Source organism: Danio aesculapii, chromosome 4, assembly GCF_903798145.1.
Source record: "Danio aesculapii chromosome 4, fDanAes4.1, whole genome shotgun sequence".
Classification (NCBI taxonomy): domain Eukaryota; kingdom Metazoa; phylum Chordata; class Actinopteri; order Cypriniformes; family Danionidae; genus Danio; species Danio aesculapii.
The window spans coordinates 7,048,059-7,068,893 of NC_079438.1; the positions used below are offsets into that span (position 1 = coordinate 7,048,059).

General features: G+C 38.0%; 1 protein-coding gene across 1 annotated transcript; it reads left to right on the forward strand.

Moving 5' to 3' along the window:
- Positions 1–2,441: 2,441 nt before the first annotated feature.
- On the forward strand, positions 2,442–19,532 carry LOC130222685 (NACHT, LRR and PYD domains-containing protein 3-like). Its single transcript, XM_056455214.1, has 6 exons — positions 2,442–2,572; positions 9,207–9,380; positions 9,491–9,664; positions 15,754–15,927; positions 18,565–18,611; positions 18,720–19,532. Exons 1-6 carry the CDS (start codon positions 2,442–2,444, stop codon positions 19,244–19,246), a joined length of 1,227 nt encoding a protein of 408 aa, XP_056311189.1. The 3' UTR covers positions 19,247–19,532.
- Positions 19,533–20,835: the final 1,303 nt, after the last annotated feature.

A 20,835-nucleotide genomic window follows, 5' to 3' on the forward strand; every position in this document is an offset into this window, starting at 1 on the left:
CAGCTATGAATCAGCTGTCTATGAACAGTAGCTGATATTACTTGCAAGCAAAATCATATTTTAAGAGTACAGTTTTCTCTCTCCCTTCTCTGAAATATAGTAGCAAATTCAATTGTGAAATTCAGATCTGCTAATCTTATGTTGTTATCCTCTCTCATTGTGTATCGTTTTATAACTGACTTGTGAATGTGTATGTGTTGTATTGTTTTGTTTTTGTGTGTGAATATTGAGTCCTTTCTGGTAAGAGTGGAATGATCACACTGATGTCGTTTTATCCATTCTGTCTACTTTGACCTTCTCTATGCTAATGATTATCAGGTAACATCATATGTCATATGTGTCCCTGTGTGGGATAAATTGCCATTGCCTTTTGATTACAGTAGTCCACTAGTATAGTAGTGTTTACTATAAAGCTGGTTAGTTGATTTTCTTTATTCTTCTTTAAAGTTAGTGATTGATTTATTATCATTCATTTTGTTGTTGTTTGTTGATTGGTGCTATGTTCATATATGGTCTTTCCTGTACCCCTGATGAACACGCAAATTCCCTATCTGGGTTATTAAGTTAATATTAAGTTAATGTTGTTGTTCCTGATAACTGACTCTATTTTCATATCGACAAACTACATGGTGTCAGAAGTGAAGAAAGATAAAGAAAAGGAGAAATAATGGCTGAGGGATTTCGCCGGCCAGACCCGCTGATCTTTGACGGCAATATAACTGAAAACTGGCGAAAATTCGAATTGGAATTCGACATATGCATCGCGGCAGCTCAAAGCAACAAGCCAGAAAAAACTAAAGCCCACATACTCCTCAATCTTGCGGGACCAGAGGCAATCGAGAGATAGCGTTCGTTCACATACGCTCCAGCAATACTGGCGGACAATGGTCAAGATGTAATCACACCAGCGGAGTCAAGAGAGAATCCTGAATGTTTAAAACGAAAATTCAGAGAAGTGTGTAATCCGGAGACAAACGTGACGATGGAGAGACATTCAGTTAATACCAGGAATCAAAAACCTGGGGAAACTATCAAAGCTTACGTGAGTACACTTAGAAATAAAGCAAAAAAATGTAACTTTGGTGCGCTCACAGACAAACTAATAAGAGACAGACTAGTGTGTGGCATAGACAATAATAGCGTGAGAAGAGTGCTGCTCAGAGAAAGTGATCTGATGCTTATGAAAGCAATTAAGATATGCCAATCCAGCGAACTGACCAAACACCACGCGAAAGTGCTGGCTGCACTGCGTAGCGGGCTTGCGAGCGTTGACGCAATACATTTAAATGCAAAGGGGAGAAAAAAGACTGTTGAGCACCAGCAGCAACGGAAATACATCAGTGGGACAAAGAATATCGTTAACTGTAAAAATTGTGGTGGAAATCATCCAGTCAAACGTGATCAATGCAAAGCTTTTGGACAACAATGTCACCGTTGTAAAAAGTTTCATCATTTCAAGTCCCAATACAAATCTGTGTCATAAGACAATTTCAAATCCATTCATCAAATCACTGACGCAAACACAGACAGTAGCGAAGAGTCATTTCATATTGATGGTCTGTGTCTGGGTGACAGTGAAATAGATGCAGTAAGTCATCATATGATAAACAAGCAAGAAATATATTGCAGCCTGACAGTAAATGGCAAGCCACTTGAGCTTAAAATTAACACCGGAGCAAAGTGCAATGTCATCTCAACTTAAACATACCAAACAGTGAGAAATGATGAGACAATCAAGGAAAAGTCAAAAACAACATTAGTGGCTTATGGAGGCACTGTGATTCAAACACAAGGAACGGTGATGATGCAATGCTGGACTAGCAAACAAAAATCACATCTGTTGCAGTTTCATGTTGTTGATAAAAATGTCAAAACATTGCTGGGCCTGCCAGATTGTTAAAAAATGGACTTGATATCTCTTAAGGAAGAAGTGCATGGAATTGATATCAGTAAAAATCGAAATTTGCCACAATAAATATTTATAGAATGTGCTGACCTGTTTGATGATAAGCTAGGTACCTGTGACATATTCAATGAAGATAAACCCGGACATTACTCCTGTAGTCCGCCCCCCTCACTGATTACCTGTGGCAAAGCGGGATAAAGTGGAAGCTGAATTAAAAAACATGACAAAGCTGGGGGTCATAACACCCATTTCAGAGCCCACACAGTGGGTGTCCTCAATGGTTGCCACACATAAAAAAGACACTGACAAGATTCGTTTAAGCATAGATCCATCCTATGCGCACAGTAGAAGAGGTTACTTCACAAATGTCCAATGCCAGTGTCTTTTCAGTGCTTGATGCTAAAAGTTCATTCTGGCAAATTAAGTTAGATCACGAGTCCTCCCTGTGCACTGCTTTTGCAACTCCCTTTGGAAGATTTCGTTTTTTGCGCATACCTTTCGGCATTAATTCGGCATCTGAGGTGTTCCAGAGGCAATGGAACAGATCTTCTCAGGATTTCCATGTGCCATAATTGTAGATGACATTATTGTCGGAGGAAAAGGGGAGAAAGAGCATGATGAAAACTTGGGCATGGCAGGTGAATCTAAAACTCAAACCACAGAAGTGTAAGTTCAGGCTCAGAGAAGTCAGTTATGTGGGCTATCTGTTCACAGAACAAGGATTAAAACCAGACCCAGCCAAAATACAGGCCATTACAGAAATGCAACCGCCAAGTGACAAAGCTGCTTTGTAACGTTTTTTGGGCATGGCTAACTACCTCTGCAAATTCATTTCAAATTTTAGTGAACTGGCAACACCACTACGACAGCTGCTCCACAGGGATGTAGCTTGGTGCTGGTCGCAGCAACAGCAAGAGGCATTTAACATGCTAAATAAGTGCATCACATTCCCACCAGTGCTGAGGTATTTTGATGTAAGCAAACCTGTAACCATCACGCGTGATGCTTCTCAATATGGATTGGCCACAGCATGTCTACAGGATGATCAGCCTATTAGCTATGCCTCATGCACTCTCACTGAAACGAAAATTAGATATGCTCAAATCGAGAAAGAGCTAGTGACTGTGGTCTTTGCCTTTCAAAAAATCTACGATTATATCTATGGGAAACTGGTTTTGGTGGAAACGGACCATCAACCCCTTGTCACAATTCTGAACAAACCTCTACAATCTGCTCCAGCACGACTACAGGGAATGATACTAAGGCTGCACAAGTTTGATTTCACCCTAACCTACAAAAAAGGAAAACAGCTTTATCTGGCTGACACTCTGTCACGTGCTCCCAGAAAGGTGACAACAAAAAATGAGGAGGAGGAGTTCGATGTCATGGCTGTCCAAATGATTTCAGTCAACCAGCTACAAGAGCTCAGAGAACACACTGAAAAAGACAGCTCTCTGCAAATTCTGTGTAACACCATTAAGCATAGCTGGCCGAGAAAAATTCAAAGTGTTCCAATGCAACTGAAACCCTTTTTTCCTTTCAGGGATGAGCTCAGTGTTGGGGATGGAATTATCACAAAGGGAACAAGAGTTGTAGTTCCTCACAGCCTGCAGAGTGAATATTTGCAGATTTTGCACAAAGGCCACGCAGGAGCGGAAGCGATCAAATGCAGATCACGCAATGCTGTTTTCTGGTTAACTATAACACAGGATATTGAGAATTTTGTAGTACTGCAGCATATGCAATGCTCTGAAGCCCCATCAACAAAAAGAGCCATTGCACCCACACAAGATACCAGAACTGCCTTGGTCTGTTGTTGCCACTGACAAATTTGACTGGAACAGCCAACAGTACTTAGTGCTAGTGGATTCATACTCTGGCTGGTTTGAGATAAATTCACTTAAAAACATATCCTCACAAAACATCATTAGCAAACTAAAAAGGCACTTCTCTGTGCATGGTATTCCCCAAAAGCTTATCACCAATTTTGGCACGCAGTTCACAAGCCAAATTTTCAGAGACTTTACGAATTCATGTGTCTTTTGTCACATCACTAGTCGTCCTGAATACCCTCAGGCGAATGGCCTCGCAGAGAGAGCTGTTCGAAGTGCGAAGTGCCTGCTTGAAACTACCAAGAGGGATGGGACGGACCTGTGTTTGTATTCACCAAGCATCCGCTACATTCCTCGGGAGATAAGATACTGGGTTCACCAGCACAGAGACTGCTGTCCAGGGTAACACGTACCAATATGCCAATCAGCAAACAGATGCTGAAGCCGAGGATGAAGGACACAGTGAAGGTAAAAACACAACTTTCCAAAAAGAGACAAATGCAAAAAAATGTCCTATGACAAAAGGAGCAAGCCGCTCTCCCCACTACATGAATCCCAAGTAGTAAGGGTGCAAACAACAAAAGGACATGACAAGATTGGAGTTGTTAGAACCCCTCTTGCCAAGCCTAGATCGTACATTGTGGAGTCCGATGGCAAAGAGTACAGGAGAAATCGTCGCCATCTGCTTCCTGTAAAAGAACCACTGCCACACTGCAGACAGGCTGATCTGGAGGACTTGTTGTCACAACTCGAATCTATGCCAGACAGCAACAGCTCACCTAAAGATGTGGTACGTACCGAAGAGAACATTCCAGCTGAGCCAACTGATCAAAAGTTGCCTCATCGCACTAGATACGGTCGGGTTTCAAAACCTAATCCAAAGTACTCTGCTTAACTAAATGTTGTTGAGAACTCAACTTAAAGAACGTGTTATTGCAGAGAGTAATTCTGATAATTGTTGTTATTTTCAGCTGCAATTTAAATTTTGCTATTTCTATAAGTTATTAAGACATTTGTAAAGTTATGAGTTTACACTTAGAGGAAAGTACAAAAAACTAAAGAAAGGGGATGTAGACAGGTGCTATGTTCATATATGGTCTTTCCTGTACCCCTGATGAACACGCAATTTCCCTATTCTGGGTATGTACAAGTTGGTAATGTTATGAGCAGCCGAGCACGTGCAAGCTGAAATATAGAAAGCATATTGTTGTTCCTGATAACTGTCTCTATTTTCATATCGACAAACTACATTGTTTTTTTTTTTTTTTTTATGAATCATGTAGTCATAAAATAGCAAATGCAGTGGACAAGGGGGAAGGACAGGTTAATTAAACCATGACAGAGTACAGGACAGATGTTCAGGGAGTAAGACAAAGCTAAGCCAGGGACTACTGGACCAGAAAGCAGGTATTCTGTGGATCAGGATCAACAGCTGGAGCACAAAGCTTTAGTTGAGCCAGTAAAACCCTCAATGGTGATGCAGGTGTATTCCGGAGTTTTTTAAACACCCATGGATTGCTTGAGTATCCATAAATGCTGTATTCACAATTCCTGGGACCACAGAAGGGGCAGCCACAAAATGAGAGGACAGTGGCTTGAGATCCACAACAGCTGGAGACTCCGGTGTGGCCACCATAACAACTGAGGGCATGGCAGCCATCTTGTAAAGTGACTCTGAGCATGCAATCATCCTAGGAAGGTACTGAGGGTTAGCAGCCATAAGCGGGTGTTAAAGCCACAGGATTTTAGAGTGTGGAAACTGCTGTGCTTGAGATCCTTGAATCTGATGTAGTAGAAAACATTAAAATTGCTGTGCTAGAGAGAACTGAAGTGGTGGACATGGCTGGATGAGGCTGAGGAGCTGCAGGCAAGATTACAGGGGAGGAAGTCCTTGTCACTGGTGTGGAGGAATCTTTAGAAACGAAAACATACAAACAACATGTTTTTATTTGTATCTTATTGGCAGAGATGTATAAGGTACCAGAGACCCAGACTAAGTAAAAGTACAAGTGCTCTATTAAAAAACTGACTTGAGTAGAAGTTGAAGTGCTCTTTAAGCACAATACTTAAGCGGAAGTACTAAAGTATTCAACATTTTTTGTACTTAAGTATTGCAAGTAGTTTATTCAAAAATTTACTACTCAAATACTGAAAGTTAAAGTACAAGTATTGTGTAGCTATTTAAAAAAGCAGTAAACATGATTAAGCAGAATGAAAAGAATCATGGTTTATGCTTAATTATATATATATTATTTAAGATAGTTAACTTATCTAGCACTTACTGATAGCTCAAACTGCTGTGTTTTGTGTATTATATTATTTTTATCTTACCTTGATATGTTTCTTCAAATTCGACGGTAAATTTTTGAAGGCCATTATTTCGCAATCTTTTGGGAGGCAGAGTATGCACTTCATTCCATATGAATCTTTCCATATGAGTCTTTCACTCCAACAAATGCAAACATGGACTCTAAATAGGGCCACGTGTGGTCTTTTTCCTGATCGCCATGGACAGTTGAAAGTGAAGGAGTTGAAGGTGGAATTTCAGGGTTTTTCATGTCAAAAACAAACTAAAGTGCTCTCAGTGCAGTCTTCTTTGATCATCTGAATGATGACGAGCCAGCTTATTCAAACCAGTGACAGAGCCATCTGCTGCTCTGGCAGTGATAATGTGGGTTTGGAATGATTCGTAATATTTTTTATAATTGTAACGAGTAACGATGCAGCACATTTTAAAAAAATCTATCGGGGTAAAAGTATTAAACTCATCAAAAATATGTACTGTAGTAAAAGTGGAAGTAGGAGAAAAAAACAATACACCAGTAGAGTACAGATACTGCCCTTTAGTACTTTGTTACTATACATCTCTGCATATTGGTGAATTTACCTCTCTTCTATATTTCGATTATAGCTATATTTCAGTTTCATTTTATTTTGCAAAGTGCCTTAAGATGCAAGTTTTAAAGATGCTACAGAAAATGATTGTTGTTAGCTTTGTTTATGTTTATTCTCTTTCATCTTTGCACCATTTGGTCCAGAGATCTTCTCTTTTTATTATTTTGATAGATAAAAAACTGAAAAAAAAGTATTTCCCTGTCTTGCAATGGTCAGTGTATAATGAAGAGTTAGACTATTGAAACATGTAAAAAAGTTGTTTAAAAACATTGCGTAAATTATACATTTCAGTATGTTAATGCGACCACTTCTGCAAAAGGCAGGCAGCAAAGAGAAAAGTAACATTTTAAGTGAGAAGAAAATTCAATTCATGGAATTTTGAAATATAGGAACAATTGGAGATAGAAACTACAAAAGTGGAGAGTTTAGCTGATGCTGTCAATGTGGTGGCATTGAAAAATCTGACTATAAATGAACTTAAAGTAAAATGAAATCAAAACGAACCATGTGATTTTGATAGCTCACATTGCTAGTTTTGTAGTGAAAAATTCATCTGTGCATAGAATTAAGAAAAAAAAAGCTGGAAGCTGGCCTCAGCGAAGACTCGTCTGTCTCTGGAGCGTCACAAAGATGGAAGTCAAGCAGAACTGCCTGCAGAATATGCAATGTAAAAAGCTTTGGTGACACGCTTTGAGCAGAGAGTTGCCTTTATCAAAATCAGGATATCATGTCTTAATTTGGACTTAGAAAGTGAAAGCCAGAGCCCTGTGTTCAGTGTTTCCAGTGCTCCCACGCTGTGTGTTGTTATGACCATAAAAGTTATCCAGAGAAGTCAAAGGAGTCTTTTCTTTTTCCCTTTGAGGAGAAATCACTCCTCATAGGGACTTCAATAATTACATGCACACTCAAACACAAATAATACAATGTCCTCAATGTCTTTTTTTTGTTCTTTACACAGGCTACAGTGCTGTAATCTCACTGCTCTGTCTTGTGAGAGTTTGTCTTCAGCTCTACAATCCTCAAACTGTGTCCTGAGAGAGCTGGACCTGAGTAATAATGACCTGCAGGATTCAGGAGTGAAGCTTCTCTCTGATGGACTGAAGAGCCCAAACTGTAAACTAGAGACACTGAGGTCGGAGTTTAAAGTACTTTAATTGTTTTTATTAAGTTGAGTATTAAAGCTACACAGTTAATTTATATTGTGTCGTTCTTGTTTAGATTTTCCACATGCAATCTCACTGCTCAGTCCTGTGAGAGTTTGTCTTCCGCTCTACAATCCTCAGACTGTGTCCTGAGAGAGCTGGATCTGAGTAACAATGACCTGCAGGATTCAGGAGTGAAGCTTCTCTCTGATGGAATTAAGACTGTAAACTGTAAACTGGACACACTGAGGTCAGAGTTCAAGCAACTGATTTATTGATTGATTGATTGATTGTAAGTATTATTTACATGAAACGAATTACTAAAAATTACACTTTTATTAAATTTTTTTTCTTCAGATTTGCCATGTGTAAACTCACTGTTCAGTCCTGTGAGAGTTTGTCTTCATCTCTACAATCCTCAAACCTGAGAGAGCTGGACCTGAGTAACAATAACCTGCAGGATTCAGGAGTGAAGCTTCTCTCTGATGGACTGAAGACTGTAAACTGTAAAGTGGAGACACTGAGGTTTGAGTTAAAACTCCTCATGGATTGATTGTTTCATTATAACTATTATTTTCATTAAACAAATTACTTAAAATTACATTATAATTTGGATTTTTTAATTAATTAATTTATTTTTTTCCAGATTAGTCACGTGTAACCTCACTGTTCAGTCCTGTGAGAGTTTGTCTTCAGCTCTACAATCCTCAAACTGTGTCCTGAGAGAGCTGGACCTGAGTAACAATGGCCTGCAGGATTCAGGAGTGAAGCTTCTCTCTGATGGACTGAAGAGACTACACTGTAAACTGGAGACACTGAGGTAAATGATTTTCATCTCAACAACATCAACAAGTGTTTTGATTTAGATTAAAATTCCCAAATATATTTAAAAGCATTAGTGGATAAACTACAAAATGCTGCTTTTTCAAATGAAAGTTGCTCTTTTTCTTATACAGTTGAGGAAATAATATTTAAAGATTATTTTAATTAATCACATTTAAATCTTTTATTCAGATTTTATATTTTTATATTGTCATATTTATAGTTTATCTTTGAATTGGTTTTTGGAATTATATTTAAGAATTTGTCAGATGTTTTGGTAATTCTGGCATCAAAAACAATGTGGATGAGGTCTGAGGGGGTTTCTGGGCCCTGGAGCAGTGTTGATATGCTCTGATAATTTGCATTTTTTTAGGTTCTTGAAAATACCTCATGGCACTCTTATCTAAAGTATTGCAGTTTTCTTACATTTCAAAATATTTAAGAATATAAGATGGCATTTAATATTTAGTTTTATTAAATAACAATTGTCAATAATTCTAATTGAATTTTAAAGTTTTGTCATATTGTTGTCATAGTTTCTTTTTTTTTTACATCAGATGAACTACTAAAATTCACACTGTTAATGTAATCTGTGTTCTTCTTTCTCAGACTGGCCATGTGTAATCTCACTGTTCAGTCCTGTGAGAGTTTGTCTTCCGCTCTACAATCCTCAAACTGTGTCCTGAGAGAGCTGGACCTGAGTAACAATGACCTGCAGGATTCAGGAGTGAAGAAGCTCTCTGATGGACTGAAGAGTCCAAACTGTAAACTGGAGATACTGAGGTCTGAGTTAAAGCCTCTGATTGATTGATTGATTGATTGATTTTTTATTTTCTTACATCAGACAGATTACATTTACAGTGTGTTTTTTTGTCATTTGTGTTCTTTTTCAGATTGGTCACGTGTAAACTCACTGTTCAGTCCTGTAAGAGTTTGTCTTCAGCTCTACGATCCTCAAACTGTGTCCTGAGAGAGCTGGACCTGAGTAACAATGACCTGCAGGATTCAGGAGTGAAGCTTCTCTCTGATGAACTAAAGACTGGAAACTGTAAGCTGGAGACACTGAGGTAAATGATTTTCAACTCAACAGAAACTGTAAAAAGATAGTTACATATTGGGTTAACAAATGTAGTTAAGCCCTGTTCAATGTATTGGCAGAAAAAGAAACAAAACATTTGCAGGGATGTGTTTTTATTCATATCTATATGAATGTATGTTTATAGCCAAATGTATTTAAAAGCATTACTAAATAAATAGCAAAATGTTGCATTTTCAAATTAAAGCTTCTCGTTTTCCAATATAACTGAATATGACTTACAGTTAAAGGAATCAGTTTATTTTAAAGATTCAGTTTATATTTTATATTTTCATATTATCATATTTATAGTTTACATTTGATTTAGTTTATTGGACAATCTTATTTGGATTTTGTCAAATGTTTAGGCAATTCTGTCAAAAAAAATTATAATACAAATAAAATTAGAGTTAAGCCCCTGGATTAAAGAAAAAGTAAAGCCTCTGGAGTAAAGAGAAAGTTAAGCGTCTGGAGTTTTTGTGACCTGGTGAAGTTTTTCTTGAAAACATATAAAAGTCTCTGGACTCTCTTATTATTATGTAAACCGCTACAATAATATGAAGACACACACACACACACACACACACATATATATATATATATATATATATATATATATATATATATATATATATATATATATATATATATATATATATTGGGGCGACAAGGTGGCACAGTGGGTAGCACTATCGCCTCAAAGCAAGAATTGACACAATGACACAAATCATAAAAATAAAGCTTCTTTATTTTGGTCTCTTGTCAAGACAAGATCTACAGAAATAAACGGTAGGGATTAAGCCAAAGGCAGGTTGTGTGACTCTTATTCCACGATCTTACTTTTTTCTTTTCTGATTTCACTCCCCGGAGCATCAGACATCATGTACCTCACTCAGGACATGCGTTAAGGCTGATTTACACTTCTGCGTCAAGGGCACGCTTATGCTCCGGCGCAGCCTACGCGTGGTCTCATAGCCCTCACCATGGCCGTCGTTGACCTCACCTCTCAAAAAATGTAACTACACGGCTCTGTGATTGCTTGGCTTTGTAGAGCTGACAAGTGTGGGTGGAGGTGAGAACTGCATGAGCCCCATGCAGCGAGTTTTTACAAAGGTCGAGTCACGTGTTGGAGCTCTAGATGGAAACTTATTTTGTTTACCTTATCATTTAAGTTGTTGCACGTCGGCCAATTCCAGCCTCAAAATGAGGAAGTTTGAGCCACTTGTACATTAAGGTAGCATACAGAAAAACAAAACACCAGTGAAGAAACTCGACAAAGAGAAACATAAACTGTATAAACATATAACTGTCAGCTAGAGTTTCTGGAGTGTTCTTGCAGAGCAACACAAACTGCGCGCAGATGTATAAATGCACGGTTACGCGCATTGCATGCGCCATGGGTCACACTGATCACTCAACGCAGAAGTATAAACCAGGCTTTAGGGCTTCTCCTACCGTAATACACCTAAAACACGGATTGCCGTAAAACTCGTGAATGGCAGGGAAAGAGTTAAGCGAAAACATTTACCGATTTGATGCACATCATAATACCAGCCATACATGTAAAGCACAAATAATGTCCTTCAATTGGGCCATCATACTTGAACCAATCTCCATCATTGTAAACCGCTTGCTTTACTGTCTGTTCCACTGCTCCGTTTATTAGATGTTTGCTCACACTTTCTTTTGCAGTCTGACACGCGTCAAACAAACGGCCAATTGTTATTCACTTGATTTGCGCTACATGATGTCTAAGCGCATCTTTGCATTGACTTCACATGTTAATCTCTCACGCAGTTCTATGATAACCCAAAATTTCTAGCTTAAAATCAAAATCTAAAATTCATCTTTGATACATAACACACACACACACACAGACACACAAAGACGAATGAAAGTTTGCTCAGTGTTAATTGGCTGATGGTCATGTTTCTTCATGTCATGCCACCTTTGACAGAGAAACTGGATGGCAAATTTCTAGTTGATTGGATAAATGATTGCTTAGATACAATATTTTTCAATCTATATACATTTATGATTATTATGGCTGACACAAAAACACATCCACAATGGACAAAATAGTGACACAGAGAAAAAATTATGGAAAACATTATTTTAATAATAGTCAATCACATGTCAGTCACATGTAAATTCATTCATTCATTTTCTTTTCGGCTTAGCCCCTTTATTAATCCGGGGTCGCCACAGCGGAATGAACCGCCAAATTATCCAGCATATGTTTTACGCAGCGGATGCCCTTCCGGCTGCAACCCATCTCTGGGAAACATCCATACACTCTCATTCTCTCACATACACTACGGACAATTTAGCCTACCCAATTCACCTGTACCACGTCTTTGGACTGTGGGGGAAACCAGAGCACCCAGAGGAAACCCTCGCGAATGTGGGGAGAACATGCAAACTCCACTCAGAAATGCCAACTGACCCAGCTCGAACCAGCGACCTTCTTGCTGTGAGGTGACAGCACTACCTACTGCGCCACAACATCGCCTCACATGTAGATATTTGAACTAAATAATATGTAATGTTAACTAGACTTTTTGTTGAAGGTTATGTATACATAATTTTCAGCTTTCGGTGTAATTAATATAATTTATTAAGTGGAAACAAATTAACTTTTTTTACATCAAAATTTGATTTTAAATGCAATAACAGTGTTTTACCCACAGACTGTAATAAGTGGTCTTTTGCTGCCATCTAGTGGTACAATGACAAAACTTGAAGAACTTTCTATATTGGTTTAGTCATGCCACATGTGCTTGAATAGCTGAGGTTTTAATTTTTATACAATCTGCTACTTGCATATTGTAGTTGTTGTTATTATTATTATTACTCGCTACACATTATATTTTGTTATTGTCTCTATTCTGCTATAATAAGTATCTGCCTATATAATTTTAATTTGTTGTAAATACACTACTATTCTAATATTATAATAGTAGTAAAGACTACAATTATAGTATGAATACTAATATAGTATTACTCAAATTTTAATTATAGTCTTATACATAGGTATGCATGTTCTATTTCATATTATATTTGCTATTATTAATCTTATCAATTATAATGTATTATTTTATTCAGTTATAATAATGTATGATTCATTCCTTTTTTCAATAACGTTTTTATTCATGTTTATTTAGATAGACTACTGCTGTACATTATTGTTTGCGATTGTTTACTGTCAAATCTCTCTTTAAGAGGTAAGATCTGGAGCAACTCTAACACTCCACAAGGTCCATGGAAACAAACATAACAAAACTGTAAGATTAAAGAGGATTCCAGCACTACTTGTGATAAAGAAGATACATTTATTGATAATACAGCTCTTTTTATAGCATAACATATTCATGATACGTTTCAGCTTCTTTACTTTTAAGTAGCTGGAGTTTTTTACACCATCAAATCATAATAAGTTCATAAAAATAAGCGTTATTGTATTTTGTATGGGAGAAAACAGCAGCCCCTCAGTTTAGTTGCATCTGTTTATATATGATGTATCTTTTAGAGATATCTACAACATCATTAGAGATATCTTCAAATGAGTTTTGACTAGTCAAATATATATTTACAGACATCTCTAATCTGATTTTTTACTAGTACAATCGTAATTGCAGATGTCTCTAATTGTGTTTCTGAGATATCTCTAAATATATTTGTGGATAGTCAGAACAACGGAAAGGCTTGACATAGAGCAGAGCTACAGTCGCCTGCTAGCATTTTGCTTAAACTTTTCTTGGGGAGAAGTGCGTAATACTTCATCACCTGCAACTCGTTTGTGTTCAGACCACATGTGCTTGATTATGTACTATATCATTGAAGTATTTAATCTTTTAAAAACACTGCTGTAACACATTGAGCCACTAAATATTGTTCTTATGATGTTTTTCTAAAGAAGGAAAAGGCAAATTACTTCCAAATACTTTCTTTGTTAATAAATGCAAGGCTATTTTTGAAATCCAGGCATAAAACTGTATGACAATGTTTCAGATGACTGTTTTATAGCTGACAGCTAATCAATCTGTCAGATTCTGGAGTGCATTACAGGTCATAAGAAAATTAGAAATGATAAATTATCTTAAATAAACCAAAACATTCATAGAAATGGTATATAAGTACAGATTTTTACTCACCTGGGAAATGGAGGCCACGTGAATGGTTTGTGAGCACGATTAAGTGTACACAGCATGCAATAGTATCTGATAATTGTAGGAAATAATTCCAAAAGGCAGCTGACTGTGTAAAGCCAAATAAAACAACACAAAAATACATGTATATGCCGAGTTCAGTGGCTTATCAGATGGAATGACATGACAGCGATCAGCGAGACCTAGCTGTCACTGAAGGGGCTACACCCTTAATTATGCAGACTTAATATAACTTAATAAACATGAAACGAAAAATTCACCCCCTCACAGTTATCATGAAGGGTATTATTAGCTACATGCACCAAAACCATCTTTTGTACCAGGCTGTAAACAAGTTTTTAACAGCTGTAAAATTGGCCAATTCAGTGAACATCTGGACTTCCTGGAGCCAGCCACCAAAAGGCGGGTCAATGAATTGCAGTTTCAATTACTTCCATGTTGGCTTCACGAGGAAGAGCGGGAGGTTGCCGCTTTATGGTTTACTAGCGATCTGTACAGGCTGGATTGCTGGTGATTGTGACATCATATTAAACAATTAATTGAAATAAACTGAAATAAATCTAATTTGACTGTATCCCTACTGAAAAAAGCTTAAACCTGCCTAAGCTGGTTGGCTGGTTTTAGCTGGTCGACCAGCCTGGTTTTAGAGGGGTTTTGGCCATTTCCAGGCTGGTTAGCACATAGCACAGACACACACACAGAGAGAGAGACAACGCGTTAAGCTTTGCACTCGTTTTGCACGCATATGTGACATGATACTGGTAATCTCCACTGCTGTATGAATATCTGTTATGTTAATGAACAAAATAAACCTGATTTAATGTCCACAAACCGGGATTGAAGCATCTTCCTTTATAATTGTTCTGACACGCAGCTGTGCTGATGAAGTGAATCTGAAGTGAATCGCTGTAATTCATTACACACATGCTCTGTTTTAAAGCATTTTAAACATGTAAAACTCACTCTTGATCACATATGATGATTATTGATGATCCTAGCGAACTGAACACATTTTTTATTCCCGGTTTGCTTTGCGCATGTCTGGTCTTCTTGATATGATTTTATGCATTACTACAGAGACATGTTAATGCGCGCAGCTGTCAATCAATATTGGTGGGCGGGGGTACCGCACTCCAATGTCAAGTTGCGGTCGATCTGAAAACCGCTCCAATTGGTCCACCGTTTTTATGTTGTTAAATTTGAAAAAAAAAAGAACTGGGTGTGTTTACTTCACCTCAATATGACAGTTTATACACTATACTTACAAACATTTCTGTCCAAACAGCTTGAAAAGTAGATATTTCACCATAGGTGCCCTTTAAGAATTTTGCAAGATCACAAAATATTGCGGCTTTTTGTTGAATTTGTGTTGGATTCAGTGATCACGAAAAAGCAAAAACTAGGAGGGGTCTGCAAAATGATCTGAAAATAATCCTGATTACTCATTCTCCTGAAACAATATATTGTATAGGCTGTATGTGAGGGAGAGTCAGCAGTTATATTGATGTTATTCTAAGCTGACAGAATAAAAATCCCTTAATGAACCATCAGTGTGAATGTGACTCTTAGGCAGGTGACAAATACATTAAGAGAGTGGGTTTGTGTTTGAGCTCATTTTGTTTTAGTCAACAACAGAATCAAAATATAAATTATGAAATCAGCTAATTTTTTTATTGTGTTTTCTACAATACTTTAAGATTTCCTTCTGAGGTCAAATGTGGCTTATTCCTCACAGCAGACTTTACAGTTTCATGTGATGTATTATGAACAATGTCTTTGCTCTGTACATTAAAAAAAGTGTGTATTTTCAATCACTGCTGTTGACATGAGCAGAAACAGCAGTCAGCATCTTCACAACAAAGAGATGTGTGATTGTCCAACTGTGTGATGTGGACTATTGCTGTGTTTGTAGATTGTCTGCCTGTATGGTGACAGAGGAAGGCTGTGGTTTTCTGTCTTCAGCTCTGACTTCAAACCCCTCACACCTGAGAGAGCTGGATCTGAGCTACAATCATCCAGGAGATTCAGGAGTCAAACTGCTTTCTGAAAAACTGGAGGATCCAAACTACACACTGGACAAACTCAAGTATGTGGAGCATCACTGGCCTTGTGCTTTTCCACTGAATGGCTTTAAAAACAAACTAAAAAGGTCTTTTCTGATCTTCAGTTTTCTGTAAGGGTTATGGGGTGAGGACAGACAGAAGATACAGCTTGTAGAGTATTCCAGTCATGTCTATGAAGAGCAAATAATTCAGTATGAAATTAATCCAAATCTGTACAAATGTTTGAGTAAAGTGGGGCAGTTCTGACATTAACAGGGACACACTGGGCAGTTTCAGCATTTCAGCTGAGCAGAGAATCTTCTTCATACATTTCAGCTGAAGAATATATATAATTATATATATATATATATATATATATATTAGTGGTGGGCCGTTATCGATGTTAACGTGCTGCGTTAATGTGACACTCTTATCGCACGATAAAAAAATATCACCGTTAATCTAATCTCAAAGTTGGGTTTGGAGCTGAGTCTATTCTACGCAAGAAATGGTGACTTTCACCTTGATATTTTAGCGCGGATGTATACCTGACCGGTGAGCCGTCTGACAAAAAAGTGCCCTACAGAATCAAATCAGCAGGATGCCCTTCTGGATCTTTCACTTATGCCGAGACTGCATGATTTTAGCCCTGATTTTGACTCACCAACAGGTTTTGAGAAATCACCAACAAATGCCTAAAATCACAGGTAAATCTGTGCTCGTTCATGTGAGTGACAATCACACAGTATGAATTATCAAGGACAAGATATGAGAGAATCGTTGATGAGTCGCCGACTCGTAAGATATTTGGCATGCTAAATATCTGGAGCTGTTGGCGATTAAAATCATGCCGTGTGAAATGAGTTTTGACTAAAAATAACATTGCGATCGCCTATAGCCAATGAGAGAGCAGCATTCACTAGTACAGGTACCTGCAGGCCAGCAGGAAGCTGAGGGAGAAAGCGCTCATTTTCAGTTTATTTGGACCCAAGAAATGGAGGAAAAACTAGTGGAAATTTGGCAGGAGCACCCGTGTCTGTTTGACGTGTCATCTGAGCAATACCACAACCAGGTCGAAAAGTAAAAAAAAGTTGAGGAGAGATTGTTAATTCTCTTCAAAAGCCAGGTGAGCAACACAAGTTTCTAAAGCCTTCTTTTTCTATTATGTAGTAATATTATGTAATATTCCATATAATATTATGTAAAATATTACGTGACCTCAAATTGTTTCAATGTCACTTCTCGCGTTTGCATGCAGTGCAGTGTGAATGCAGTGTTAACTCGCCTGTCGCTAATGCATCCACAGTGTAAACACAGCACTGACAGAATGCTAACCGAGATAGTCATGCAGTGTGAAAACATCTGTGACACGACTACTTTGAAAATCCTGCAGTCTGAACTCGGCATTACTTCGAAGACATACTCACTACGCTTACATGCACGTCTGTAATCTTGTTATTTGCCTTAATAGACAATAATATAGTTAAGGTGTTTACGTGAAGTGCTTTCATGTAAGAGTTTCCTGTAATTTGGGTGACTTTAACTGTTCGGCAGTTTCACTTTCACTCATGAACATTTCATTCACTCCCTCGTGACAAACTGGAGTATTAGATGCAAAAATAAGGAGTAAGAACTGGTGAGAGTGTTATGGAGTTTAATAACGCACGCCAAATGGAAAGTAAAAAAACTTTGGTATTTCGCAATGTGGATGTGTGTGTGGTCCTTTACTGACAGCTGCGAATATGGGAAATAGTCCTTCATGACTGTAATACTTTGATTACGGTGTTTACTTCAATAATGTCACTAATATCTGCATACTCCACGTGTCTTAATTCCATTTCTGTTTAGTTCAGTTATGACTTTGGTCGGAATAAGGTAATCAAAAATTGCTGTTTGGAGCTTCTGCAGACCTACAGTTCAAAATTCATGTTTAACTGAATAAGCAGTTAGTAAACACAAGTACATCTTATTGAACATAGTTTACTTTTATCACCAATTAGTAGAACAGTTTCTCAAGCAGTTTGTGATGCATTTTGGAAACAGGAGATGAGCCCCTGGTCTAATGCGCCACCTGGCTTGAGAAACCCGTTCTCTTATATTTAGTAATTATTCGGTTAGCACACATATTCTGAATGCGTTTGGCAGAATTCAAATGAGCCATTTTAATATAGATTAATTCCAAGATTAGTCTAGATTTACAAAAAATATATATATTCCCAACTTTAATATATATATATAATTGTTATAAAATGAACATTTGGATTCCTCTTATCGATTTCTGTGCACACATTTGTATTTTTTCACTTGGTAATCTGCCAGGAACTTCTTCGCTGACAAGCAGCTTTAATAATCTGAACATAGTTCAGAGATGGACTGCAACGTGCTCAAAAGTTGCATGTGCTGAAGAACGATGGTAAAGCTAAGTGTGATCACTGTAATAAATGAATGTTCCAGCAGGGTGTCTCCATCAACATGAGCAGTATCTGTGCTCGCTTCACCAACAGCAGAGGAAAAGAACGCACTGTGTTAGATTCATTGTGCATCCCGACTGGAACCAACAAGTGTTGTGTATTTTAGTTGAAGAGTTTGGAGCGTGTAGCTGAGCAGCTCAGTGCTAGCTTTAGCTTATTAGCTGAGGGGAAACTAAACAGCTCATTCTCTCCATCTGTGTGTGTTTACAGTCTGGATCATGGAGGAGACTCGATGATTACAGCAGGACTGCGCAAGTGTACGTCCACACACACACACACACACACACACACACACACACACACACACACACACACAGCTGTAGTGAGTGTTGTTGTGTTAAAAATGTGTGTCTTCTTGTGTTCAGGGGCCTGTTTTCTCACACTGGATCCAAACACAGCACACATTCATCTCATTCTGTCTGAGGAGAACAGAGAGGTGAAGCGTGTGAGAGAGAATCAATCGTATCCTGATCATCCAGACAGATTTGATAATTATCTTCAGGTGTTGTGCAGAGAGAGTGTGTGTGGACGCTGTTACTGGGAGATTGACTGGAGTGGAGATGATTATGTGTGTATATCAGTGTCATATAAGAGCATCAGGAGGAAGGGACAAAGTGATGAGTGTGTGTTTGGATATAATTCTCAGTCGTGGAGTTTTTTCTGCTCTTCCTCCAGATTCTCATTCACACACAATAACACACACACTGATCTCCCAGTAAAGCCGCTCAGTAGGAGAATAGGAGTGTTTGTGGATCACAGTGCAGGAACTCTGATCTTCTACAACATCTATAGAGACACAATGAGCCTCATCCACTCAGTCCAGACCACATTCACTGAGCCGCTCTATCCCGGGTTTAGTGTGTGTTCTGGATCATCAGTGAAACTGTGCTGAAGACTGAGAGACTGAGGAGAGATTTACCCATAATCCTCTGCAGGATCAGTCAGCAGCAGTGAGATGTTCTGGTGAGATGATGGTCTGTTCTGTGTGTTCAGCTCAATTTCAGTCACTGAGAGAAAAAATGTATGTCAAACTTCATTCTAGAACTGTGCCTGTGAGGTTTTGAAACGGTGGAATAAATGTCCATAATCTTAGAGAACTGGAGTATGTTCCCAATCTGATGCACTCTTCTACCACTCCCTCAAACTCTTCTGCTCTTGCCAGTTTGAAGATGGCTCTAATAAACACCAGATCTATTTCAAACAAGACGTTTTTATTAAATGATTTTATTTACTCATGAGAACTGGACATTTTGTGCATAACTGAAACTTGGCTTAGTGCTGGTAACTCTGACTGCCTATTGGAAGTTTCTCCAACAGACTTTAACTTCTTAAGCACTGCCCGTCTCTGTGGCGGGGTTGGGGGAGTCGCTACTATATTCAAAAATATGATGAAATGTCGCCCGCTGGCAGTTCAGGACTACTCTAGTTTTGAGTTGCTCATTAGAATAGACTGCTTTTGTCCGATTATTTGTGCACTCATATAAAGACCTCCAAAATACAACAAAATGTTTATTCAAGAGTTTTACTACAATTGTACCAAGGTTTGAGAAAATCTTAAAACTTGGTTGATTTTAATTTGCATATTTGATGTCCCAAAGAGCCCATGGAGAAGGATTTTTTTTACATATTATTGATTCATTTAATCTAACTCAATCTGTCTCAAAGCCTACTCATAGATTTGGACACACTTTAGATTTGGGGCTATATTTAGAGATTCCTATCTCAAATATAGACATTAAAGATGGTTATCTGTCTGATCACAATCCAGTTGTTTTTAATATTTCGATTCCCAGCCTTTTTTTAAATAACAAACCACCAGACCGCCATATTCGTTGCCTGAATCTTTTAATGGCCAGAGTATTTGTTAAGGCTTACTCACTATTTCCATCTTTGTCTTTTGGTTTGGAAATAAATGAGTCAATGTCAATATTTAATTCCACTTGTAATGATATAATGGAGCTATGATATCATTAAAGCCAGACGGCAACCATGGTTAAATGGCGATACCTATAGCATTCGTCAGCTATGGAGAAAATCTGAGAGAACATGGAAGAAAACTAAACTACAGGTGCATTATGACATTTTAAAAGACTGTATTATTAAATATCAGAATGCAGTTAAAGCCGCACAAACAATATATTTTGCTAATCTCATAAAAAAGGCTCCAAATATCCCGAGTTCTTTTTAAAACAATTAATTTAGCCTTAAACACTGAGACTACTACTGGTCTTGCTATTTGCCAGGCAACATGCAAAAAGTTTTTAGAGTTTTTTACTAGTAAAATTGAAGCCCTTATAGCTGGGATCCCGCCTCAAGACACTTTCCTTGACTGTACCATCTCACCTTCATTAGCACACTTAGATGAATTTAAACCAATCACATTATCTGATTTAGTGGAATTGGTCCTCCATATGAACCCTTCGCAATGTTCACTAGATGTTATCCAGATCTTCTTATTTAGGTATTGGAGGTGGTTGGATT

Bases quoted from the DNA above. Each gene is read 5' to 3' on its own strand.
- LOC130222685 (XM_056455214.1), top strand. From the start codon at position 2,442: ATGGAACAGATCTTCTCAGGATTTCCATGTGCCATAATTGTAGATGAC. The intron at 9,381-9,490 runs GTCTGAGTTAAA...GTTCTTTTTCAG, and splicing joins TGTAAACTGGAGATACTGAG to ATTGGTCACGTGTAAACTCA. The intron at 18,612-18,719 runs GTACGTCCACAC...TCTTGTGTTCAG, and splicing joins TACAGCAGGACTGCGCAAGT to GGGCCTGTTTTCTCACACTG.